This window comes from Aricia agestis, chromosome 6 (assembly GCF_905147365.1).
Source record: "Aricia agestis chromosome 6, ilAriAges1.1, whole genome shotgun sequence".
NCBI classification, from domain to species: domain Eukaryota; kingdom Metazoa; phylum Arthropoda; class Insecta; order Lepidoptera; family Lycaenidae; genus Aricia; species Aricia agestis.
In genome coordinates, this window is record NC_056411.1 from 11,822,554 (window position 1) to 11,843,503 (window position 20,950).

The 20,950-nt window shown below is 39.7% G+C and overlaps 1 protein-coding gene across 1 annotated transcript; it reads right to left on the reverse strand.

The window, feature by feature from the left end:
• Positions 1-207: 207 nt before the first annotated feature.
• On the reverse strand, positions 208-13,330 carry LOC121727963 (clavesin-2-like). Its single transcript, XM_042116046.1, has 7 exons — positions 13,219-13,330; positions 10,319-10,502; positions 8,213-8,366; positions 7,834-7,954; positions 3,965-4,096; positions 3,136-3,349; positions 208-375 (listed from the first exon to the last, which is right to left on the reverse strand). Exons 2-7 carry the CDS (start codon positions 10,497-10,499, stop codon positions 221-223), a joined length of 957 nt encoding a protein of 318 aa, XP_041971980.1. The 5' UTR covers positions 10,500-10,502; positions 13,219-13,330; the 3' UTR covers positions 208-220.
• Positions 13,331-20,950: the final 7,620 nt, after the last annotated feature.

Sequence of the window (20,950 nt, forward strand, 5' to 3'; positions counted from 1 at the left end):
GACCCGGTCTCAAGACGCGGTTCGGCTCTGCGATTGGTCCAAATTTTGACAGCCAACCAATCACAGAGCCTGAACCGTGTCTTGAGACCGAGATTCATCTTGAGTACTGACTATTTATACCAGCCTTAGTTTTGTTATACACTGTTTAAATTATTATGATAACATTATATACTTTAAATTATATATTTTACACTCTTCCTGAATTATTTCGGATCACGCATTAATCAGTGCTGAAGGGCCGTAAGGAGCCGAGGTACCCGAAGAACCGTCGAGTGAAGTTTCTCGGAGGTCGTTTCGTTTCATCGGTAATCAATTTCTCTGAATTAGCAATAATTTCTCGTCCATCTTTCGACTGCAGGGCTTGTTTCCAATTCTCTGAGAATAAAGAATATTAGAGTAACGTTATTTATTACCTTGATTTATCTGCGTACAGTATCATCGTGTTTAGATAAACAATTTGTTAAACAGTTTTTGAGTAAAAGGTTCGACATAGAGTATATTTTATAACAGACCAGTAACTACCTATACAATGTTTGGATCTACTATGTTAATCGACTTATAAAAAAAACTGTGTTAACTGTAACATATTATAAGCAGTGTGGATTTTTGGTTTTGATGATAATATTATATTATTTGTATTAAGTACTTATCTATACTTACTAATATTATAAAGCGGAAGAGTTTGTTTGTTTGTTTGAACGCGCTAAGATTAGCGCGAATCAGGAACTACTGGTCGGATTTGAATTTTTTTTTTTGTGTTAGATAGCCCATTTATTGAGGAAGGCTAAAGGCTATATTTTATCACGCTAAGACTCATAGGAGCGAAGAAATAGAGGGACACGTGGAAAAAACGGGGCAAATTATTTGAAAGAGCTTATCTTACTATCTACTGGAGCAATTTTTCTGTTATTTGGCACTTATAAGAAGTAGAAAACTAGAATTTTGTGGACTAAATTGTCTGTGAAATATCTAATTTACGCGGGCGAAGCCGCGCGGAACGTCTAGTTACTTAATATTAAGCACCAACTATATTATTTTAATGATTGTACTATTATTATTAAAACAATAATATATTTGAATTCCCTCAATGTGTTCGTTGTGCGTTTTAATAATCGGTAGCACTAAGAATTTATATTTATAATATTACTTAAAACTAGTATTTTCCATCTTAAAAACTTTGATTAGCATATATTTTAAATGCAAAGCAAATCATTTTAAATCGTCAAAACACAAACATAATGATTAATGGCATTAACATACACAAAAATAATATTATGTTATGAATACTGCAGATTGCAAAAAATGCAGAAACAAAACAACACAATAGGACCAAGAGCCTGCGACGGCCAGAGTTTCCTCATTTTACAAAAGCTGAAAGTTTCCTGTTTGTGACCGTTACAGTGGTAAGAACGACCAGCAACCATGGAGTTTCAGTCGCGGTTACTTTAGGAGGTATCCAGTTCTGAAGGGTTACCTGACCTTCCAGAAAGAGTAAAGCTCAATTTCATTAGTTACGGTTACGGTGTCTGGCAGTAGGAAGCAACTGTCAAAATGTCCGGCACTAGAAGACGAGATTCCTCCACTTACCGCGAAGAATATAAGCTATGAAATTGAGCTTTACCCTTTCTGGACGGTCGGGGTAGACCTTCAGAACTGGATACCTCCTGAAGTAACCACGACCAAAACTCCATAGTTGCTGGTCGGTCTAACCTCTGTAAAGGTCACAGAAAGGTAAACTTTCAGCTATTCTAAAATTAGGAAAGTCTGGCCGTCGCAAGCTCTTACTCTTAATTATATGACGTGTTCCTAGAAAATTATACAAAGCTCATAATAAATAAAATAAAGGCGCACTAAACGCGCCAAACAGGTTTTAAAAAAATGTAATTAAGATAGGAATATTTAGAGACCATAATATTAATTATAACATAACATTCAAGTTTGCGAAATACAAAAAACATCAGGAGATGATGTAGCATCAGGTCCTTTAAAGACTTTTTCTAATGTAGGGAATTAACATTAGGCAAGTCGAACGTAAATGTCATATTAACAAACGCTTACGTCAATCCCATACATTTTAATCAGCGATTCTATAAATAAGCGATAAAGAAAACACCTCGGCTACAGGCTCAGGAGATCGAGTGCGATTCAACTAAAGTTCACCATATCATCTATAGTCTATACTATAATATTAAAATACTATCTTATATATAAAATTCTCGTGTCACAATGTTAGGCCGCGTACTCCTCCGAAACGGCTTTACTGATTTTAACCAAATTTTATATGCATATTCAGTGGGTCTGAGAATCGGCTACTGGGTACTTTTTATATTGATAAGTGCATTTGTTGAATAAATTATAGTAAATTATTACAACTTGAGACTGACGGCGACCATTGTACTTTGTGCGACGTGACGGGATAGCGATGGACGTTGCCATGACATACTTATTTAGTCACTTCAATAAAATAATTCGGGCGAAATATTTTATATGGCAAAGAAACGTTTGCCGGGACAGCTAGTATACTATATAATATTATAAAGCGGAAGAGTTTGTTTGTTTATTTGAACGTGCTAATCTCAGGAACTACTGGTCCGATTTCAAAAATTCATTCAATGTTAGATATCCCAGTCATCGAGGAAGGCTATATGTTAATTTATTTTAGGCTAAGATCAAGGAGGAAAATGTGGAAAGAATGGGGAAAATTATATGAAATTGCTTATTATCTTCAGAACTACTGGAGCAATTTTTGAAGGAACATAGACTATTTTTTTGAGGAAAAATGAATTTTATTCCTAAATTACGCGACGAAGCCGCGCGGAACGTCTAGTTTGGTATATTTCTAAGTTATATTCTACTGACGATTAGATGTTGCTCACAACCTCGTTTTCGCGGAGATTCATTTAACGTGTGGTAACCGTTTTTGTTAACCGACTTCCAAAAAGGAGGAGGTTATAAATTATTATGTTACCTTTAGTATATCTTTGCCTCAATAAAAACTATTCCAAGTATTCTCTTGGTTTAACCGTTTGAACGTGTGGAGATCACAATATCAACATCCAAAATACTGCTTTTACGCGGCCAAAGCCAGCGAAAGCCAGCGGTGTCTTATAAAAACTAGATAAACAACTAATTTACCTGCTATATCATCACAGGAGGGACCTTCTCCCCCAAATTCCCGAGGCAGCACATCTTTAGCGAAGTGCATTTGTAGTTCTTCGTAAGAATGGTGAATGTGTATGACGGAAGCCATCTCTTTGCTGAGACTGCACCTAACTAGCGAGAGAACTTTGTCTATGAAATTGGGCACATTAACCATGTGTATGGCTTTGACATCGTAACCGTACGCTTTCTGCAACAAAACGGTTCATTTATTTCAAGTTCCAAGTTTAATGGACAAAAACACAATATTATTATGTTCGATGCTTATCCATATAAATCTAACCTGCGTCAAATCACTTTATTTTGTTATAATGTTTCCTTGTTCACTCTTTTAAGTGGCGAACCTATCAGGTAATTAAGTTCCTTTTCAAAATATCAATCCAAAATCGTCGTTTCGACGTATATTGAGTTATCTATGATAGTAACATATACTTGGTAATGATTTCTCTTTGTTGTGGATATGATGATGATCGTAATCTCCTCGATTTTAATGTCGCTTGTTTTTATCACTTTTGGTTGGTTCCTATTTGCTGTTGCGTGCTTCTGGTATATTATACTAAGACCTAAGTGACGCCCGCAACTCCGTTGCGCCCAGACTTGTTAATCGCCGGGAACCGAACATTTTTCAGGATAAAAGTATCCTACGTCCTTTCCTGGGATCTAAAGTATCTATATAACCAAATTTTAGAAATATTGGTTCAGACTTCAGGCAGTTTGGGGCGTGAGGAGGTAACAGACAGACAGACACACATTTATAATATTAGTATGAATGTATTGTGCATTTGTGCTTATTGTGTATACGTACCGTAAACATATTTTCTGCCCGTTTCAGCAACATCGGAGATATTTTGAGCAGAAAACTCAGTGGCAAGTTTTTATAATCAACGATAACTGTCAATCCCAAGTTGCATTCGAAGTTTTGTTTATAGTCTTCTACCTGAAACATGAAATAAGGACCCCATAATTTACTTAAAAAACGTATGGACGAACGGCGCTGTACAAGCGCGCGACTACTACCCCATACGTCTTCGAACACGCGGCGCTACCAGCGGAACGTGCACGTCAGTTGTGACATATTTCAAATGAAGTTTTAAGGGCATGTGTCAAAAAATAAACAACAAGAGTTTGTTTTATTTTGTAAATATTAAAGCAAATAAAATTTAATTATATAGAACAATAATTAATGGTATTTGGGTTATATTTAGTTAAAATCTACTTGTGGAAAATGAATATAATCATAAAAATGGTTTGGCTGTAATTAATTTACAATTCACCTCCGATAAAAATCTATTTCATCGAAATATAAGTATTAACTAGGATAATTATAAATTTTATTTGAATAAATTGTTAGTAAATCTATATTAAAATGTCCTTAACCGAAAAATTTTGTTTCTTAATGTTTATTTCCAAAGATATTTAAAAAAAACATGAAAAATAGAGAAGATCCGCCCGAGTAACTACAATTTTATGTTAAGCTAAAATGAATCTTATTGCGATGCGTATACGCTTGGTCTTTGGTTGTGTGCAAGGTTATCGTTTTGGATTGAGATTAATTCCCGCCTTAAGACCAATTTCTAAAAATTTCGAAACAAGATTGACAAGTTTGTTTGACTATTAGCTGAGCCTCTTCATTACATATTCTTGCCGCGGCAAGCGCGGCAATCGCTTTTTTTACCCCCTCCACCCACTTCGCACGCTCCGAATGGATCCGCAACGTACCATTAAATAAGTTGAAATAAGTTGATTCATAGACAGATAACCGATCTACGTCATTTGGTCGTGTTAAGTCAATTCGTGTAACGTGTTAAATAACTCAATGTGGCGTGATTTGTCGGCTGGGTTTGACATAACGCGACCAAATTACGTTTGTCCGCCATCTGCCTGAATCAAATTCTCTGATAACATAACATAACAGACGTTACAATAATTATGTATTATAATGTCATGTTTTGCGATTTTTTTTAACTTTTCGGACTAGGACAAAACATTTTAATCGTGGCATACAAACGGTGCATATTTTTGTTCGTAGCGGGTAATGGAAAGTTTATACGTTTCTCCTTCAAAATATTTAAAGTATCCAAAAACAAGGAAAATCTAAAAAGAGGACCTATCCTTCTAAAACTTCGGAAAAACTATCACAAATCTTCGATACCTAGTATTTCATTCTATTGTCCGGCCTTCTGAACTTTCAAACTTTTCTCCCCAAGCAACTTTTGAACCGTGACATTTTAAATCTCAAACGATTTATGCTGGAAATCTCTGGTCAACTTCTCAAAAACAACCCCGACTCGAAAAAATATTGCATTAATGTTAGCTTTATTCAGAGTTAAAAATTTTAGAGAAAATCTTGGAATCTTAATTGGACCCACTTCCCGCGGGGCTAAAATGGTCACATTTAGCAATTCCTCTCAATCAATTCAGCAAATGAATTGTCAAAACTGTCAAACTGACAAATGTCAAATCAGTACAAAAATACAGAAATGAATTGCAAGCAGAGTTGCATTTTACGATTTTAGAAAAATGAATCATATTATGATTCATATCATGATTCTTCAAAGCGACCATTTTAGCCCCGCAGGTCCTCGATAAGAATGAAATTTTGCACACGCTCTGAGTTCTAATGACAATACATGACTAGCTAAGAAACGTCATTACAAATCCAACATGGCGGCCTCCCCAAGATGGCGGACAGGCTATTTGTAATGCACATGGTGTGGGTATCAAATGAAAGGGTTTGCTGTCAGGAATACGAAAAAATAGTCACGTGACTTAAATCCAACATGGCGGACATCCAAGATGGCGAATTGGCTTAGTGAGTGCTAAAAGCGTGTTATTTTAGTTTTTTAAAGTATTAATTATTTAAATAGCAAAACGGTGACTTTGCGTGCAATTTATGTCTAGTAATTCGCATTCAATTCATACTACATAATTGACATATTTTAATAGTTTGACAGTTTTAACAATACATTTTCTGAATTGATTTGAGAGGAATTGCACTTTGTGACCTTTTAGGTCTGCTTACCTTTTGTACTAAAATTACATATCTATATTTTAACAATAAGTATAATATTGTTAAAATTTATATTCAAAGTGGTTTAATTTTTTTCAATAATTTCGTAATCTTTATGATCTAGACGTTTAAATATTTTATTTATGATCTTCAGTTTACTTCCATCATACCATCTTCTTGTAGAGAAATGATAAAAGTTCATTATTACTCCATTTTGCTGTCTGGACATTCAATATTTTGCTTTACTGGCCAGTTTACATTATTCCATTTAAGTGGTCCAATCCAGCGCTGGTTGCTACTGGAATAAACGGACACTGGAATTAATAGATTGCATTCCAGTGCATCCCAGTACCCGTACTTTACTGGATTAGAATAATGTTTACCCGGTGTTCCTTCCCCTGCCTCTACTTTAAGAAGGAACGCAGGTGCAGTAGAATTTAAACGAAGAAACTATTGCCACGACGCTTCAACCTTTTTTTTTTTGCTGAAGCACCCCGGGATATGTGAGACTCTTACTCACGAAACCCACCTGCGGTTCGCCCTCAGCCGTATAAAGGAGGGATGTCCCGGATCTAACAAGCACAAGACTCCCTCCACGACCCGGCTGGTCTACATCAGAAGGGACCGGACTTCCACCAAAGTTTGGGAACGCTTCGGCAAACTGAAGCGTTCCCCTCGGCGCCGGGACTGGCTAAGCCGGGGAGGTTCCCATCCTCTCCCGGAGCCCCGATGACGCTTCATCCTTCCCGGCACGTGTATTGTGATAGAGACAGATACAGTAAACCGAGGTAACGTAGTAACTAGTAACTCTGATTCCTCCTTCAAAATAGAGCCTATCTAATTTTTTTAAATATTTTTACGTGCAAGTGTTCGAGGATTTGGAGAGAAAGACCTGCTGACTCTCTTAAAGACTTTATTCACTAAGTCCAGGTCACACAAGCACACACTAGGTCACAACACTTAGCACTAAGTCCAAAACACTAAGCACTATCACTGTCCTAGGTCGTAGCCAAGTCGCAGGTTTCACTGGTTCACTCACTATTGATCACTTGTGTTCACTCCGAAGTCATTGGACCTTTCTAGAAGGTTCGAGTATGTACTTGCGCACCTCATGCCATTTAGTATTGAGTAGGGGATTTATGTTGCCTGTGCTCCCTCGGTAAGTTTCGCTGGTTTGTCGCTAGATGGCAGCACGTGTCCGTATACCATGTACCGTAACAATATCTACAGGAAGAGTGATTCCAGATGCCTATACGTTTTTATTTCATCTTAAAGATCTTTCAAATTTGTTTTATGGTCGGTGGATTGTTGAGGTACAGGGCGTTTATTACTTGCGATTTTTGAAGGGTAATATTTTTCATTTATTAGTAAATTTAGAAAAAATCGTATGTAAAATCGTAGAGTAAAAACCGATATAGTATCGAGCAATGCTGAATGTGTGGGCTTTCGTCCACACATTCAGCATTGCTCGATAGTTTTAGTCTAAATCGATATATTTAATTCTATCCAGCCGGCTCGATGCGAGCCTTCAAGCTGGCTCGATGCGAGCCCTCGAGCTGTGAGTTTTGCGGTCCTCATAGTAATTATTACTCGATTTGGAGTAAAACTATCAAGCAAAACCGTATGTGAGTACTTAGCATTAGCGTACCCTCTTAAGTACTTACCAAATTTGTATACCGCATGTACACTAGAAATGAAACATCACTCAGGTCTGGTGTCAGATATCTGATTACTGTTATTCTACTCAAATCTTTAGCATGAAGCTTGGGAAGGGTTATGTATTGCCTGAAATTTAAACATTTATTATACTTTAAGGTCTTTAGGGTTAGTGCAGATAGAGCACAGCGCAGTGGAGTTACTCTATTACGAGTAAATAGCCCCCTTACTAATAATATTTACAAAAAAACCTTTACAAATTGTCCTTATTTGATAAATTATAAAAGACACTTCATACACTGGCGAAAAAAATGTTTAAGTCATTGTATAATCATTCATTAGTAAGGGTATAATATCTGAATTATACAACCTCAATAAGAAACTTACACCTTCTGGCAAAAATGTTCAAAGTCTTCAATCCTCTTGTTCAAGGTCAACTCTGGCAACAGTCCCCGGGCTGAGCAATATCTATCGATGTTCGTTTTAGTGTCTTCTATCGACCCTTTTGCCATGGCATACATTCGCTTTATTATAACATCATCTAAAACGAAAAAAAGAAATGTATAACTCAACTTAAAAACAATACTTTCTACCACCGCAGAAACCAAACTCCGCCGCCGAAATCAAAAGGCAACCTCTAAACCACAGGGCCATCGAGGCGCAATTTTAATATGCACCGAAAAAGATTCGTAAATCATTCCAAAACCTCAATAACTTATTATGTCTAAAAATAAATCTTCGAACAAGATACGCCTTAGATTGTAAATTAAAAACACTCGGGGTTCTATTTTAGGGTTCCATACCCAAAGGGTAAAAACGGGACCCTATAGTTATTGAGACTTCGTCTCGACAGACTGTATCTCAAGAACCGCTATAGCTAGGCTTCTGAAATTTTCACAGATTGTGTATTTCTGTTGCCGCGGTCGCTATAACATCAACTCAAAATAAACTCAATATTTAAGGGAGGGATACAACAAACGTGATTTTTTAGCCTTTTTTTTGCAAAATTACAGCAGGTTAGACACTTGAAATTTTTACATTCTTTAATTTTATATATAAGTACTCACTTTGATAATCTATACATATAAATAAAATTGGAGTGTCTGTTTGTAATATTAAAATAACCGTTTTTACTACATGCATATGAATATTTAGACGGTACTTACACCAAAATAACAATTTTTAGAATTTTTGTCTGTCTGTATGTCTGTCTGCTTGTTCCGGGTAATCTCCGAAATGGCTGGACTGATTTTGACGGGACTTTTATTGGCAGATAGCTGATGTAATAAGGAGTAACTTAGGCTACTTTTTAACCGACTTCCAAAAAGGAGGAGGACATATTTTTACTTTTTTATTTTTTACCTATGTATTTTACATTTTTTGACGCGGACGAAGTCGCGGGTAACAGCTAGTAATAAATAATAATATTAAAATAAATTTAAAAAATTAGGGGAGCTCCCATACAAAACACATAACTTGTGGCCTATTTTTTTTATATAACAGTACGGAACCTTCCATGCGCGAGTCCGACTCGCACTTGGCCGATTTTTGTATACTTTTCGAGGTTACAACCTGATTTTGAAATATCCTAAATATAAACCACGTTTCAGTGGAATTTTTATACAAATTATACAGGTAACTTATTTTGTAATGTCGACGCAGCGTAAATTATTATTATCATAGAGTTATTATCAGTATATTTAATATACTTTAAATGGAAGTAGATTTTATAAAAGCAGGGTATACCGATTATTTTACAGGGTATATCGCATTTGAAAATGTGTGGAGAAAAAAAAAGATATTTTACATACTTTTAAAGAAATCAGTTCTATTTCTATAAATATAGGTTAATGTGTAAAAACACTTTTGAAAAGACACTCATTATATTCTCAACTTATAAAGTAAAATTGTCAGCTTGTAGGTTTAAATTTTGTTGAGACTATCGCAAATTAACATTTAAAGTAAGGTTTGGATTATATGGAATTCTCGTTGTGTAACGATCATGAAAATTGATGATATGGCTTTGATTGACGAAAACACAGCGTGCGCAGCTCCTAAGCACCCATTACGGCGGGAATGGCTTTAGATCGCTATTTCTTTTTCGAATCGAAACAGTACGTCTACTACGAAACCGTTTTGAGACTCAAACAATCGGACGAGAATGCCGCGTCCTGCTCTAATAACGTCATTTCACGTTTGTTAGAGTAGGACGCAACATTCTCGTACGATTGTTTGAGTCTTAAAACCGTTTCGTGGTACGGGCCCTGACTTGCTTCTAGGTCACCCCGAACATTTAAAAGGTCCTGGCGGGCTTACTGCTTACTTTAATGTACACTAGCTAATGCTATTTACATTTTTAAAGTGCGCTGGACACCAATGTTAGATGCCGCAACTTCAAGCAGAAGTTCGTATGTGATTCCTTTAAGATATTTTTAGATCGGATTCTCTTTCAACGTCGCATGATATTCATGTAACATTTAAGGATATACTCACTCATATGCTTGGATGCCTCAAGAAGATGATTTTGTGTTGTTAGCCATTCCCTTATTTCTTTAATATCATGTTCAGTCTTTTTTTCATCAGTAATACCGTATCTTATCATGAGGCTCAATCGCTCCTCCTGCGTCATTTGCATGACCGGATTTTGCATGACTGGATTTTTGTGGATTTCCATGATCTGAAAAAATTCAATGATAAGAACACATTATTTAAGTATCCATTTCTGGTTATGTAAATCGTCTTATTTTAACGCCCAAGTGGTCCAGTCCAGGTCCAGAGCTCTTGACACCGGTAGTTGTAATTCGATTCCCGCTAGACCAGGGGTCACCAATTAGTTTTGCTCGGGGTCCGTTTTAAGACATGAAATTCTTCCTTCCTTCGCGGTCCACACATTTTATGTAAAAAAAAAATTAAACAGGTAATTACGGGAATTACAAAGATATTTTTAGATATCAATGAGAAAAGAACCATTTTTTGTAGCTAATTATCTCTCTCTGAAGTTTGGAGTGAAATTTTGGTGCAAGCTATAGATATTGACATTAAATCCTGGAGATTTTAAAGTTCTAAGATGAACGAAGATCATCTTCGAACATGCTTGGTCCGCACACAATTCAAATTCAAATCATTTATTTCGGGCATCAGAGGCCCATATAACAAATACCTTAAATCTAACATACATATCAATTATATTATAATAAATACCTTAAAACTAACATACATATTTTATATATATTCTTAAAAACTAACACTGTCATTTTTTGCCGGCGACGTGACTCGCTTCGTTCCGAAGGACCGCGGACAATGGGTCCGCGGTCCGGATATGGACCGCGGTCCGCCATTTGGTTACCCCTGCGCTAGACAATGGAGGCTTATCACCTGATTGTCATACGTCGTATGACCACTAAGCATCTGCTCTCTTGTTATTCGGATCAGTTCTGTCTTTATGGTTACGGGAACGAAAAAAGGGTAAACTCGTACTGCTACAATACTCGGGCAATATAAATTAACTATTGCGTAGCTATTCTAATGTCTACGAAACCGGTCACCGTCTCTGAAATTGGCATTCTTTTTAAAAGCTTTTATTTAACTTGCTATGTATGTATATTGTATATAAGTATATAAGTTCGAGTGGAATTTTTACTATTATTCATGTAAACGTATTTTTTTAGGTCCGCCTTGAATTTACGGGGATTTGCTGAATTATTTATAGATAATATAATTATTTAACCCTTAACCATCTACCAGCGGTCTCTGAGACCGCAACGTATTTTTAAATTCAAATATTTCGATCTGTATGCGTCGTACGACAGTGCGCGTCTATGTACATTTTCTACATACACATAAGTACCGCGCTAAAGCTCGGCGAGTGTGGACGTGTGCTCGGCGAGTGAAAATATTTCGTCAGCGGTCTCTGTGACCGCTTGTAGGTGGTTATGTGATTTTTTTTCACCCACAAGATTTTGTTTGCTTTAGTGAAAATGGGATTAAACCAATGAAAATACAGAAAGATGGTTGCAACAGGAGATGTCAGACGACGAGGTCACGTCAGACGAAGATTGTAGTGACGTGGAACCCGATTCGTTCGAGTATGCTGTTCAGGTTGAAGACTGAAAATCTACCAAGCACATCTGATGTGGAAAAACTTAAAGTTAGCAAAACATGTTTCACGTGTGATCCAAAAAAGAAATGCAAGACTGCTTACTTAATATGTATTATGTGCAAAGTGCCAATTTCTTTGGAGTGTGCGAAAAAAATATGCTGCGACTGCCGCGAAAAATTATGAATATTTGGGGGTTGCAATTTTGTTGAATTTGAAGAATAATGTTTCGTTTTTTTATTTAATTTTATAGTCGGACTCCTTAGCTTATAGAAATAAGTCGAAAGAAGTTGATTTTTTAAGTTCCTCTATCTATCAGATCTCTTAATTTAAGAAGAGTATATTTTTTTGTTAAAACTACTAGTCTTGAAAGATTATAATATATCTCAACATTTTATTATAGTTTATGTTATTTGAAGGTCTGAAATAAAAGTCTATAGCATAAACAAGTATTATACTCATTTCAATAATTTCTTAATACCATAGAACCCGAATTTAAGGTGATTGTTCATGAGCGGTCTCCAGGACCGCACGTAGGTGGTTATGTAACAAAAATAGGTGGTAGGTAGTTAAGGGTTAAATAGTCTTTAGTGATTCCGGTTATTCAGTGGTTGAGTTACAGAATATATTATGGGAATTAGCAAATAAGGACTATAATATTATATAATAATCATAGAGCCTGCAGCGAGAGGTAATAGGGCGTCTTTTTTAGGGTTCCGTACCCAAAGGGTCAAAACGGGTCATTTTTTTAGATTGACTAGGTACTTGTTGTGTAATCAAACGCCGGCTCGTTGACAACTATTATTATCATTGTTTTAAAAAGTATTTAAACCAGTTGTCAACGAGCCGGCGTTTGATTACACAACAGTACTAAACAGTCCTACATTCAATCTTTACGTAAAGATGAAAATAATGTCGTATTAATAATACTAGCTATTTGACCGAGCTTTGCTCGGTATTCGATAAAACACGAGTAAAATGACATTTTCTAAAAATGTTTCCTAGCTAGATCGATTTATCGCCCCCGAAACCCCCTATATACTAAATTTCATGAAAACCGTTGGAGCCGATTCCGAGATTCCAATTATATATATACAAGAATTGCTCGTTTAAAGATATAAGATTCTTCAAATTCTAATCACTAATGAAACAATTTAACAAAAGGCTGCTGTAGCAGAAGTTTGTACCAGTGAAGTGGTAACACTTAGCTACTAACATTTATTTTGCCTCAAAACTACAAAACTCGAGTTTATTTTACTTTCATGAATTGCAACAATCAAATAAATGCATTACTTACCTTGACAACGAGTGCACGATGTAAATATGTACTATAAATCGTAAACGTGATTTTACGCGCACACCACTCACTGTCTGACCATGTTTGTGTTTCAAAGATGACTGAGGGAGTAAAAAGTCGCTATGCTAATTTATTAATATAATACAGTTTCTCAATACGTATAAAAAATGTGCAAGATTTGAAGGGATTTTACCTATAAAACTACTCGTGCTGTCCTAAAGTATTTTAATGTTTTTCTAACTAACTAATTTAAGTAAGTAGATATAACTATAACTAAATTGTTATCTGTTTATTTTTGCTTAGCTTTTCCTAGCCCTTAAAAAATTAAAAGTTCATAATATCAATATTACTTATTATTCTTAAAGTAACGTAATATGATAATGTATGTAAATAATATAATTATTATATATTTTATCACATATTTTATGTTTTAAATGTGTTAATCATAGGTTCACGAGAAAATTTCACAGTGGATCAGGGGTTTCCTTTGCATTTCCATTTTCATATTCCTCCTACCTTGCGCTTTTCGCCTGCGAAGAAGTTAGCTTATTAAGAATGCACCTGACCCTAACTTGACTACATACTTAAACCTAGCTCTCAAAATATGTAAGGTCTAGAAAACAGATTTTTTCCACAATTAACTTCAGTTCATGAAGATTAAATGCTCAAGACGAAAACACGATTACTAAAAAAAAGTTTATTTTTTACAAAAAACCTTGTTTTAGACACATTTTTTCTTGAATCTTCGAAGTTTGCTGTCTTTTCTTTAATTTTTTAATATCTAAAAAGGCATTGATAAAACCTAAATTTGCTCAAAATACTTTTTTCATATTAAATAGGTACATTTTTGGGCATTCACCTTTGTATTGAAAGAACAATAAAAGTAGTACCTTTGTATTAAAATGTATCTCTTATTTTAAGTTTTCTCTATTAACGATTATGTGTACATCAATTATTAAATAAATTAATAATCAGAATTTTGCATTAAAGTGTTAAGTCACATAGGACATTAATGCTAAATGTAATTTAGTCCCTATAGTAATTTAGCATTAACCATTTTTAAACCGTTTCTCTTAAAACTGAATGTAAAATTAAAATGTTTTTTATAATCATTATCCACGCATTTCAACAAAAAAAAAAACGATACCGCACAATAAAAATGTTTTGCTTAAAATAAGCAGAAAATAAAGATTATTCCAAAAAAACTTCAAATGCTGATTACTCAAAACTAGTTCGATGTGGGATGACACACCAATGCTCAATTCAGCATAATTATATTATGAACCACTGGACCGAGAAGGCGCTTCGGATTAATGTTACTTATTTGTAAATTAATAAATAGTTATGCAAGTTTTTTTATAATTATTGTCATAATTGTTATGTTTACGTCCATGAATACGTCAAAATATATTCCACCATTAATAATAATGATTACCTCTAAATTGGGCAAATTGCGGGTAATGGCAGCTTTTTTGTAGGCGCGGGGTACAGAGTACAGATTTTTATAACCAAACGTACATTTTTTCACTTCTTTACTGACGTTCTTTATTTTATCTTACCTTTCTTACCATTCTCGTATTCTCTGGGTATTTCTGGACAATTGCAGAGTTGCAAATACACTACAGATAAGCAGAGAAGACAGAATGTATTATAGCATTATTTAATTAATAGTTTAACGGTAAGTCTTTAGCCATTTAATTATTTTAATTTACTATGCAGCGCGCTATATAATGCTCGGAGTTTCTTTGGCTGATAAACTTCGAAATGAAACAATTCGTCAAAGAACTAGTGATAACGACGGGAGAGATGGACTGTATGATACGAAGATGAGGAAAACTGTAACTACCAAATGATAACACCAAGTGAAGCGACAACTGTAATGTTCCAAGATAGACTAAATCACAAAAACAGTAAAGACGTCAAAAGGAAAAAATGTGACATAGAAAAGTAAAAAATACAATATTTAAAAACAGAATGGTCTGTCCAGCCAGTCGCCAACATACCCGCCCCCAGTGGGACACTAAAACTCGGTGGCGACTGGCTGGGCCTCCAGTACAATTAATTTTCTAGCCGGTCGGCGCAGCGTACCTCCCTTTGTGAGGAGGTCCGCTACGCGGACTCGACCGTCCTGACCGGGGTACGTCCTCGAGACCCTAGCTAGCGGCCACAAGCCGCGCGGAAGGGTAGGGTCCACGATCAGCACCACGTCCCCCTCCTTTATGTCTTGATATGGTTGGGACTCCTTCAGTTTCTCTCTCAGCGTTGGCAGGTACTCCCGCAGCCATCGAGCCCAGAAGTGGTCCGCCAGCCGAAGTGCCTTCCGCCACTCCTGGCGTTGTGAAAACTCCCCATCTGTCAGGTCGTTAGTCCAAGGAACCACCGATGACGTGCCTATTAGAAAGTGGAATGGTGTTATCGCTTCTGGAGCGTCGGTCGCCGTGGGGACGTACGTCAGTGGCCGGGAGTTGACGATTGCCTCAGCCTCTAAGAGCAATGTTCTGAATGTGTCCTCTTTGGGGAGGGACCTGTTTTTGAGAGTTGTCTTGAGCGCGTTCTTCACGGTGCGCACTAACCGTTCCCAGGCCCCCCCCATAAAAGGCGCGGCCGGGGGGATGAAGCGCCATCGTATTCTTCCATTCGTAGCGAAGTCAATAACGGGGCCACCGTGGAGTTTTCTCATTTCTTTGCTTGCACCGACAAAATTCGTTCCGTTGTCAGAGAGGATTTGCTTGGGCGATCCTCTTCGAGCGATGAACCGCCTTAGGCTCGTTATTGCGGCGTCGGCAGATAACGTTGTAACCACTTCCAGGTGTATAGCCCTCGTGACTAGGCATGTGAAAAGGGCGACGTACCTTTTTTCTTGACGACGGCCCACAGCTACGGCGAACGGACCAAAATAGTCTAGGCCAGTGAACGTGAATGGTCTTGTGTGGTGGTTCAGCCTCTCCAGGGGCAGGTCTCCAGTTGGTGGTAGGACCGGGCGACCCTTAAATCTTCGACACCCAGCGCAAGAGCTCGAGACGCTTTTAATGGTTTTTCTAGCGTTAGTAATTCGGTATCTTTGTCGAAGCTCGTTGAGAACAGTTTCGTCAAACCCGTGTCCCATCTTTACGTGGAGTTCCATTATTAATAGTCGCACGATGTGGCTCCGACCGTCCAATATTATTGGGGCTTTTACGTCTTCGGTAGCCGTTAATGCCAGTTTGATGCGGGTGTCCGCCCGCAGGAGGTTATCTTTGTCCAGGAACGCACAGAGAGACGCTATTCGGCTGGCTTTGGGAAGGGGCTGCGAGGCCCGCAGGTGTGTGATTTCTTCGGCGAAGCAATCCCATTGCGAGTGTCTCAATAATGTCTTCTCCGCCCAGGCGAGGTCGGACTCTAGAAGTTGAAGAAGGGACGTGGTGCTCCCTGGACCTATGGACATGAAAATTGAAGAATTAAGATCAGCCGAACGAGTTATTTTGGACATAAACAATCTAGCAAATTGATAAACGCGTGCAGTGGATCGCAGAAGGCGCAGCCAACTACTAAAACGTCTCGGATCGGGCACTGGGAATTTTGAAAAAGGTTCTTCGGTAAGAAGACCAACAATTTCTGGCTTTAATTCGGAATCTGAAAGGTTCGCGGTATTGGCTTGCGTTTCCTTTGGCCAAAAGTCCTCAGTCTGCAAAAGGAAAGGCGGGCCAGAAAACCATCTATGGTTAGCCTCGAGTTTCAAAACTTTAGGCTTCGTGGCATCGTCAGCCACGTTGAGAGAGGTAGGGAGCCATCTCCAATCAGACGGGTTGGAGAGTTCCGCTATCTCTCCCAAACTATGCGCTACGAAGGGCTTAAAATTACGCGCGTCGCTCCTAATCCACTTCAAAACTGTAGTGGAATCCGTCCAAAATATTGTCCGCGACGGTTTTAGACGGTGGGCACTTTTAATTGTTTGCGAGAAACGTGATGCAATTAGCGCTGCTTGTAGCTCTAATCGGGGTATCGATAACGGCTTCAGTGGCGCCACTCGCGCTTTACTACCGATTAGGGCTACAGACACGGTGCCATCTGTGTACATCACGCGCCAGAAGGCGACACAGGCGTATGCTTGTTCTCCACCGTCCGAAATGACATGAAGTTGAATGTCACTCCGCTCCAGGTTGAGAAGGTAGCATCGTGGCACCTCTATAGAGGAGGCTTCCCTTAGGAGTTTACACCATGCTTTATATTCTTCTACGTACTTACTTGGCAGTAGCGTATCCCAACCGACGCCTTCGCGCCATAATTTTTGTATAAGAATGCGTCCCCAAATTGTGATGGGCATGAGAAGACCTAAAGGGTCGTACAGCTTCATCACATTTGAGAGGACAATTCGTTTGGTAACGGCTTCGTCAGTCGTTTCAGTGGTCGCCCGAAAGGTGAGAGTGTCTCGGGCGGGATTCCATTTGACGCCAAGAACGCCTACTTCCTTGTTAGAGGGTAAGTAGACGTCATCACAATCGCTTCGGAGTTCTTTTGGAATTTTAGATAATGCGTCTGGTACGTTGGAGATCCAGGATCGCATTTCGAATTGGCAATTTTTGTGAACCATGACTATCTCCGAAGCTATTCGTGCTGCGTCAGCGATGTTAAAATGGCTAGATAGGTAGTCGTCCATGTAGTGATCGTTTAAGATGGCGCTGCAGGCTTCTGGGTGAGTCGATTGAAATTCTTTAGCGTTTTTATCTTTAAGGTGGAGCGCTATAAAAGGGCTACAAACGGCGCCAAAGATCATCGACGACATACGATACTCGCGTACCACTCCGTTTGACCGCCAAAGAAAGCGCTGAGCGTCCCTATCTTTAGGACTTATTTTAATCTGGGGAAACATCTCCTTTATATCCGCATTTAAAGCTACGGGCCCTTCTCTAAACCTGAATAGTATATCTATCAAAGATCGCAGGAGGTCCGGGCCCTGTAACAACATGCTGTTCAAACTGACACCTCGTGTCGTAGCGGCAGCATCGTGAACGGCTCTCAACTTCTTTTTCTGCGGATGGAAGACACCAAATATAGGTAGGTACCAGCGGACGCGACTACGATGCTGGTCGCTTCCGTGGTAGGTACTAGGTTCGCATTCCTCGGCATATCCTTTAGATAGAATATCCGTAATAAATTTTCTAAACGCTACTTCAAACTTTGGGTCCTTTGACATTTGCCTTTCAAGAGCCTTAAGGCGGGACAACGCTTGTGGGTAACTATCGGGTACAACGTTTGGTAAGTGCTCCTTCCAGGGTAAAGCGACTTCAAACCTGCCATCCGCCAGTCGTCGAGCCGACTCGTCAATGATACTGACGGCGCGTGCATCGTCGACGCTCTGGCGAGGTAGGCTTTTTGTAATGCCTAAAGAGTCAATATCGTATTGACTTTTAATCAAGGCGTCCAACTCGTCACAGTGCTGGTGAACGTTGAGCTGGTTCACGAATTGCATTGGCTTGGAAGAGTTAGACGAGGCACCGTGGAGTACCCACCCTAAGAGGGTTCTCGAGGCGACAGGTTCATTTTTCCGTCCACAACGCACCTCACGGCTGACTGTCAAATGCCAGTCAGGGGCACCGATAAGTATGGAAGGGGGGTCGCTGCTTGTCGTCAGGTCGGTGGACAAAGCCGCCAAGTGGTCGTAATTTACCACGTTCACTTTATCGTTACGCACCCGTAAATTAAGGGGTTTAATGGCCCTTGCGTTTTCGACAAGGTGTCGTTCGGTTTTATTGCGACCACGGATGTAGAAGTTGACATAACTTACGTCCACGACCTTCGACATATCGCCAACCCCCTCTAACCTGACCCGCTCCTGTCGGATGGGAACAGCACCGATACGAGTCGCTACTTCGCTGTCGATGAGCGTCGCGGTACTGCCCTCGTCCAGTAGTGCCGTCGTCTCATACTCGCCGTCGGGGCCCTCAATAGTGACCGCAATGATTTTAAGAAGGCCGCGCGGGAAGTTGACGGGCTGCGGAGTTTCTGGAAATTGTGGGAGGTCAGTATTAGATATCTGTAGCGGTGCTTCTGTTTCGCTACTGTTACGTATGGTGGCGCTTGTGACGGCACTTTGAACGTCGGTACTGGTATTGGTTACCTGCACGTCGGCCGGTGCGCGTAATGTAATGTCAGTTTGGCCATGAAGTAGTGCGTGGTGTCGTCTGAGACATCCGTCGACCCCGCAGCGTTTAGTTCCGCGGCAGTTATTCCACGAGTGTGGGTAAGTTTTAAGACATCGATAACACGCTTTTGAGTCTTTTACCCACTGCCACCTGTCGCTTACCGATAGAGAAAGGAATGGTTGACACGCTCTTATGAGGTGTTGTCCTTTCTTGCAAAAACTACAAGTGGGTACGTTGTTGCGTGTACCGACTCAACTCGTTTGGGAAAGGTTTTGTGCGTAGTATAAACAGGCGGCCTGGGCGTCACGTTAACAATATCGGGTACAAAGTTATATTTAAGTTGTTTGTCCGCCTCCGCTAAAAGAAATTTTGACAACGTCTCTAATTTTGTCATATTTTGAGACGAAGGCATACAAGCGGCGGCAAAGTCGGTAAATCGAGACCTCGTATGCTCGTTTAGTTTTAATAGAATAGAGCGGAAAAGCTCGGGCGAGTACAAGTAGTCATTTTGATTTAAAATTTTGATTGTACTAATTAAGTTTCGCAGTTTGTTCGCAAGTGCATTTAAATGTTCAGGGGTACTTATCTTAGGACTGCCTCGTATGTCCGAGATTTCTCGGGCCACCAGAATTTCCGGCCGGGCGTATGTCTGCTGCAGGGCGTCGATAATCTCCTGAGGGTCAAGAGACGTCCACAGCAAGGACGCCACGGAGTGGTAGGCGGGTCCGCGAATCGCGTTTTGCAGCCGCGAAATGTTTTCCGCTGCGGAAAAATTTGCGTTACTTCTATCGTAACTGGATTTAAAGGCAAGCCATTGGCTTAATTCACCAGCAAAGGGGACCAGTTCGGGTCTTTTAGGGCGGTCGGCGAGAGCATTGATGGCTTGGGCGAGTCGAGCGATCGGTTCGGACGATGAATCAGCTCTCGGTAGTCCTCCGTTAGTACCCGTCATTTGTGTGGGTGGGCAAGGGTTGGCGGTAGCACGTGGTGACAAGGCCTCGAAGGTCAGATCCGCCAGCTGTACGGGTGGACCTTGGGTTTTTCCCAAAGTCACAGCTGGGGTTCTACCTGGCCTGTCACCTGCAATTGCCATGTTTTGCCCGCGTACCCATGACGCGGTACGTCGTAAACTAGAGTAAGAACTACAACGAGACTTATCTTTTAGCTCCGATGCGGCAAGCTTCGCACGAAGCTCCGCTTGCTCGACCTCGGCCTCCAGGCGCGCGAGTTCGCGCTCGCGCTCGGCGTCGCGTTGTGAGAGCTCGCGCTGCCTCTTCAGTTGCTGCCGCGTGCACTCCGCGTCCAGGGCCAACCTTTCTGCCCTTACGGCTGCTGAAGAGCGCGAAGACTGCGTGCGCTCGTTTCCGGTTCGACCACTGCAAGAACTCGCGTTAGTGCTTTGAAAGAAAGCCTCCCCTGTTCGGCGCCGGCTGGGATGGTCGTCTGCCTCGGGCCCTGGCGACGCGCCGTAAGGCGCTGTGTCTGTGGGCTGTAAGACTCTCCCAGCCAACGATGCCGGGTCAATCTCGGAACCAGTGTTCGAAACCAGGCGAACGTCGTGAAGCGAACGATCACTGCACTGGGTTTGCTCGGCTTCGGCAGTTGCCGCT

Coding starts and splice junctions, on each gene's coding strand:
- LOC121727963 (XM_042116046.1), bottom strand. CDS start 10,499: ATGGAAATCCACAAAAATCCAGTCATGCAAAATCCGGTCATGCAAATG. Junction 7,955..8,212: donor GAACATTTTTGCCAGAAGGT/GTAAGTTTCTTA, acceptor TTTAAATTTCAG/GCAATACATAACCCTTCCCA. Junction 4,097..7,833: donor ACATGCGGTATACAAATTTG/GTAAGTACTTAA, acceptor TTCATGTTTCAG/GTAGAAGACTATAAACAAAA.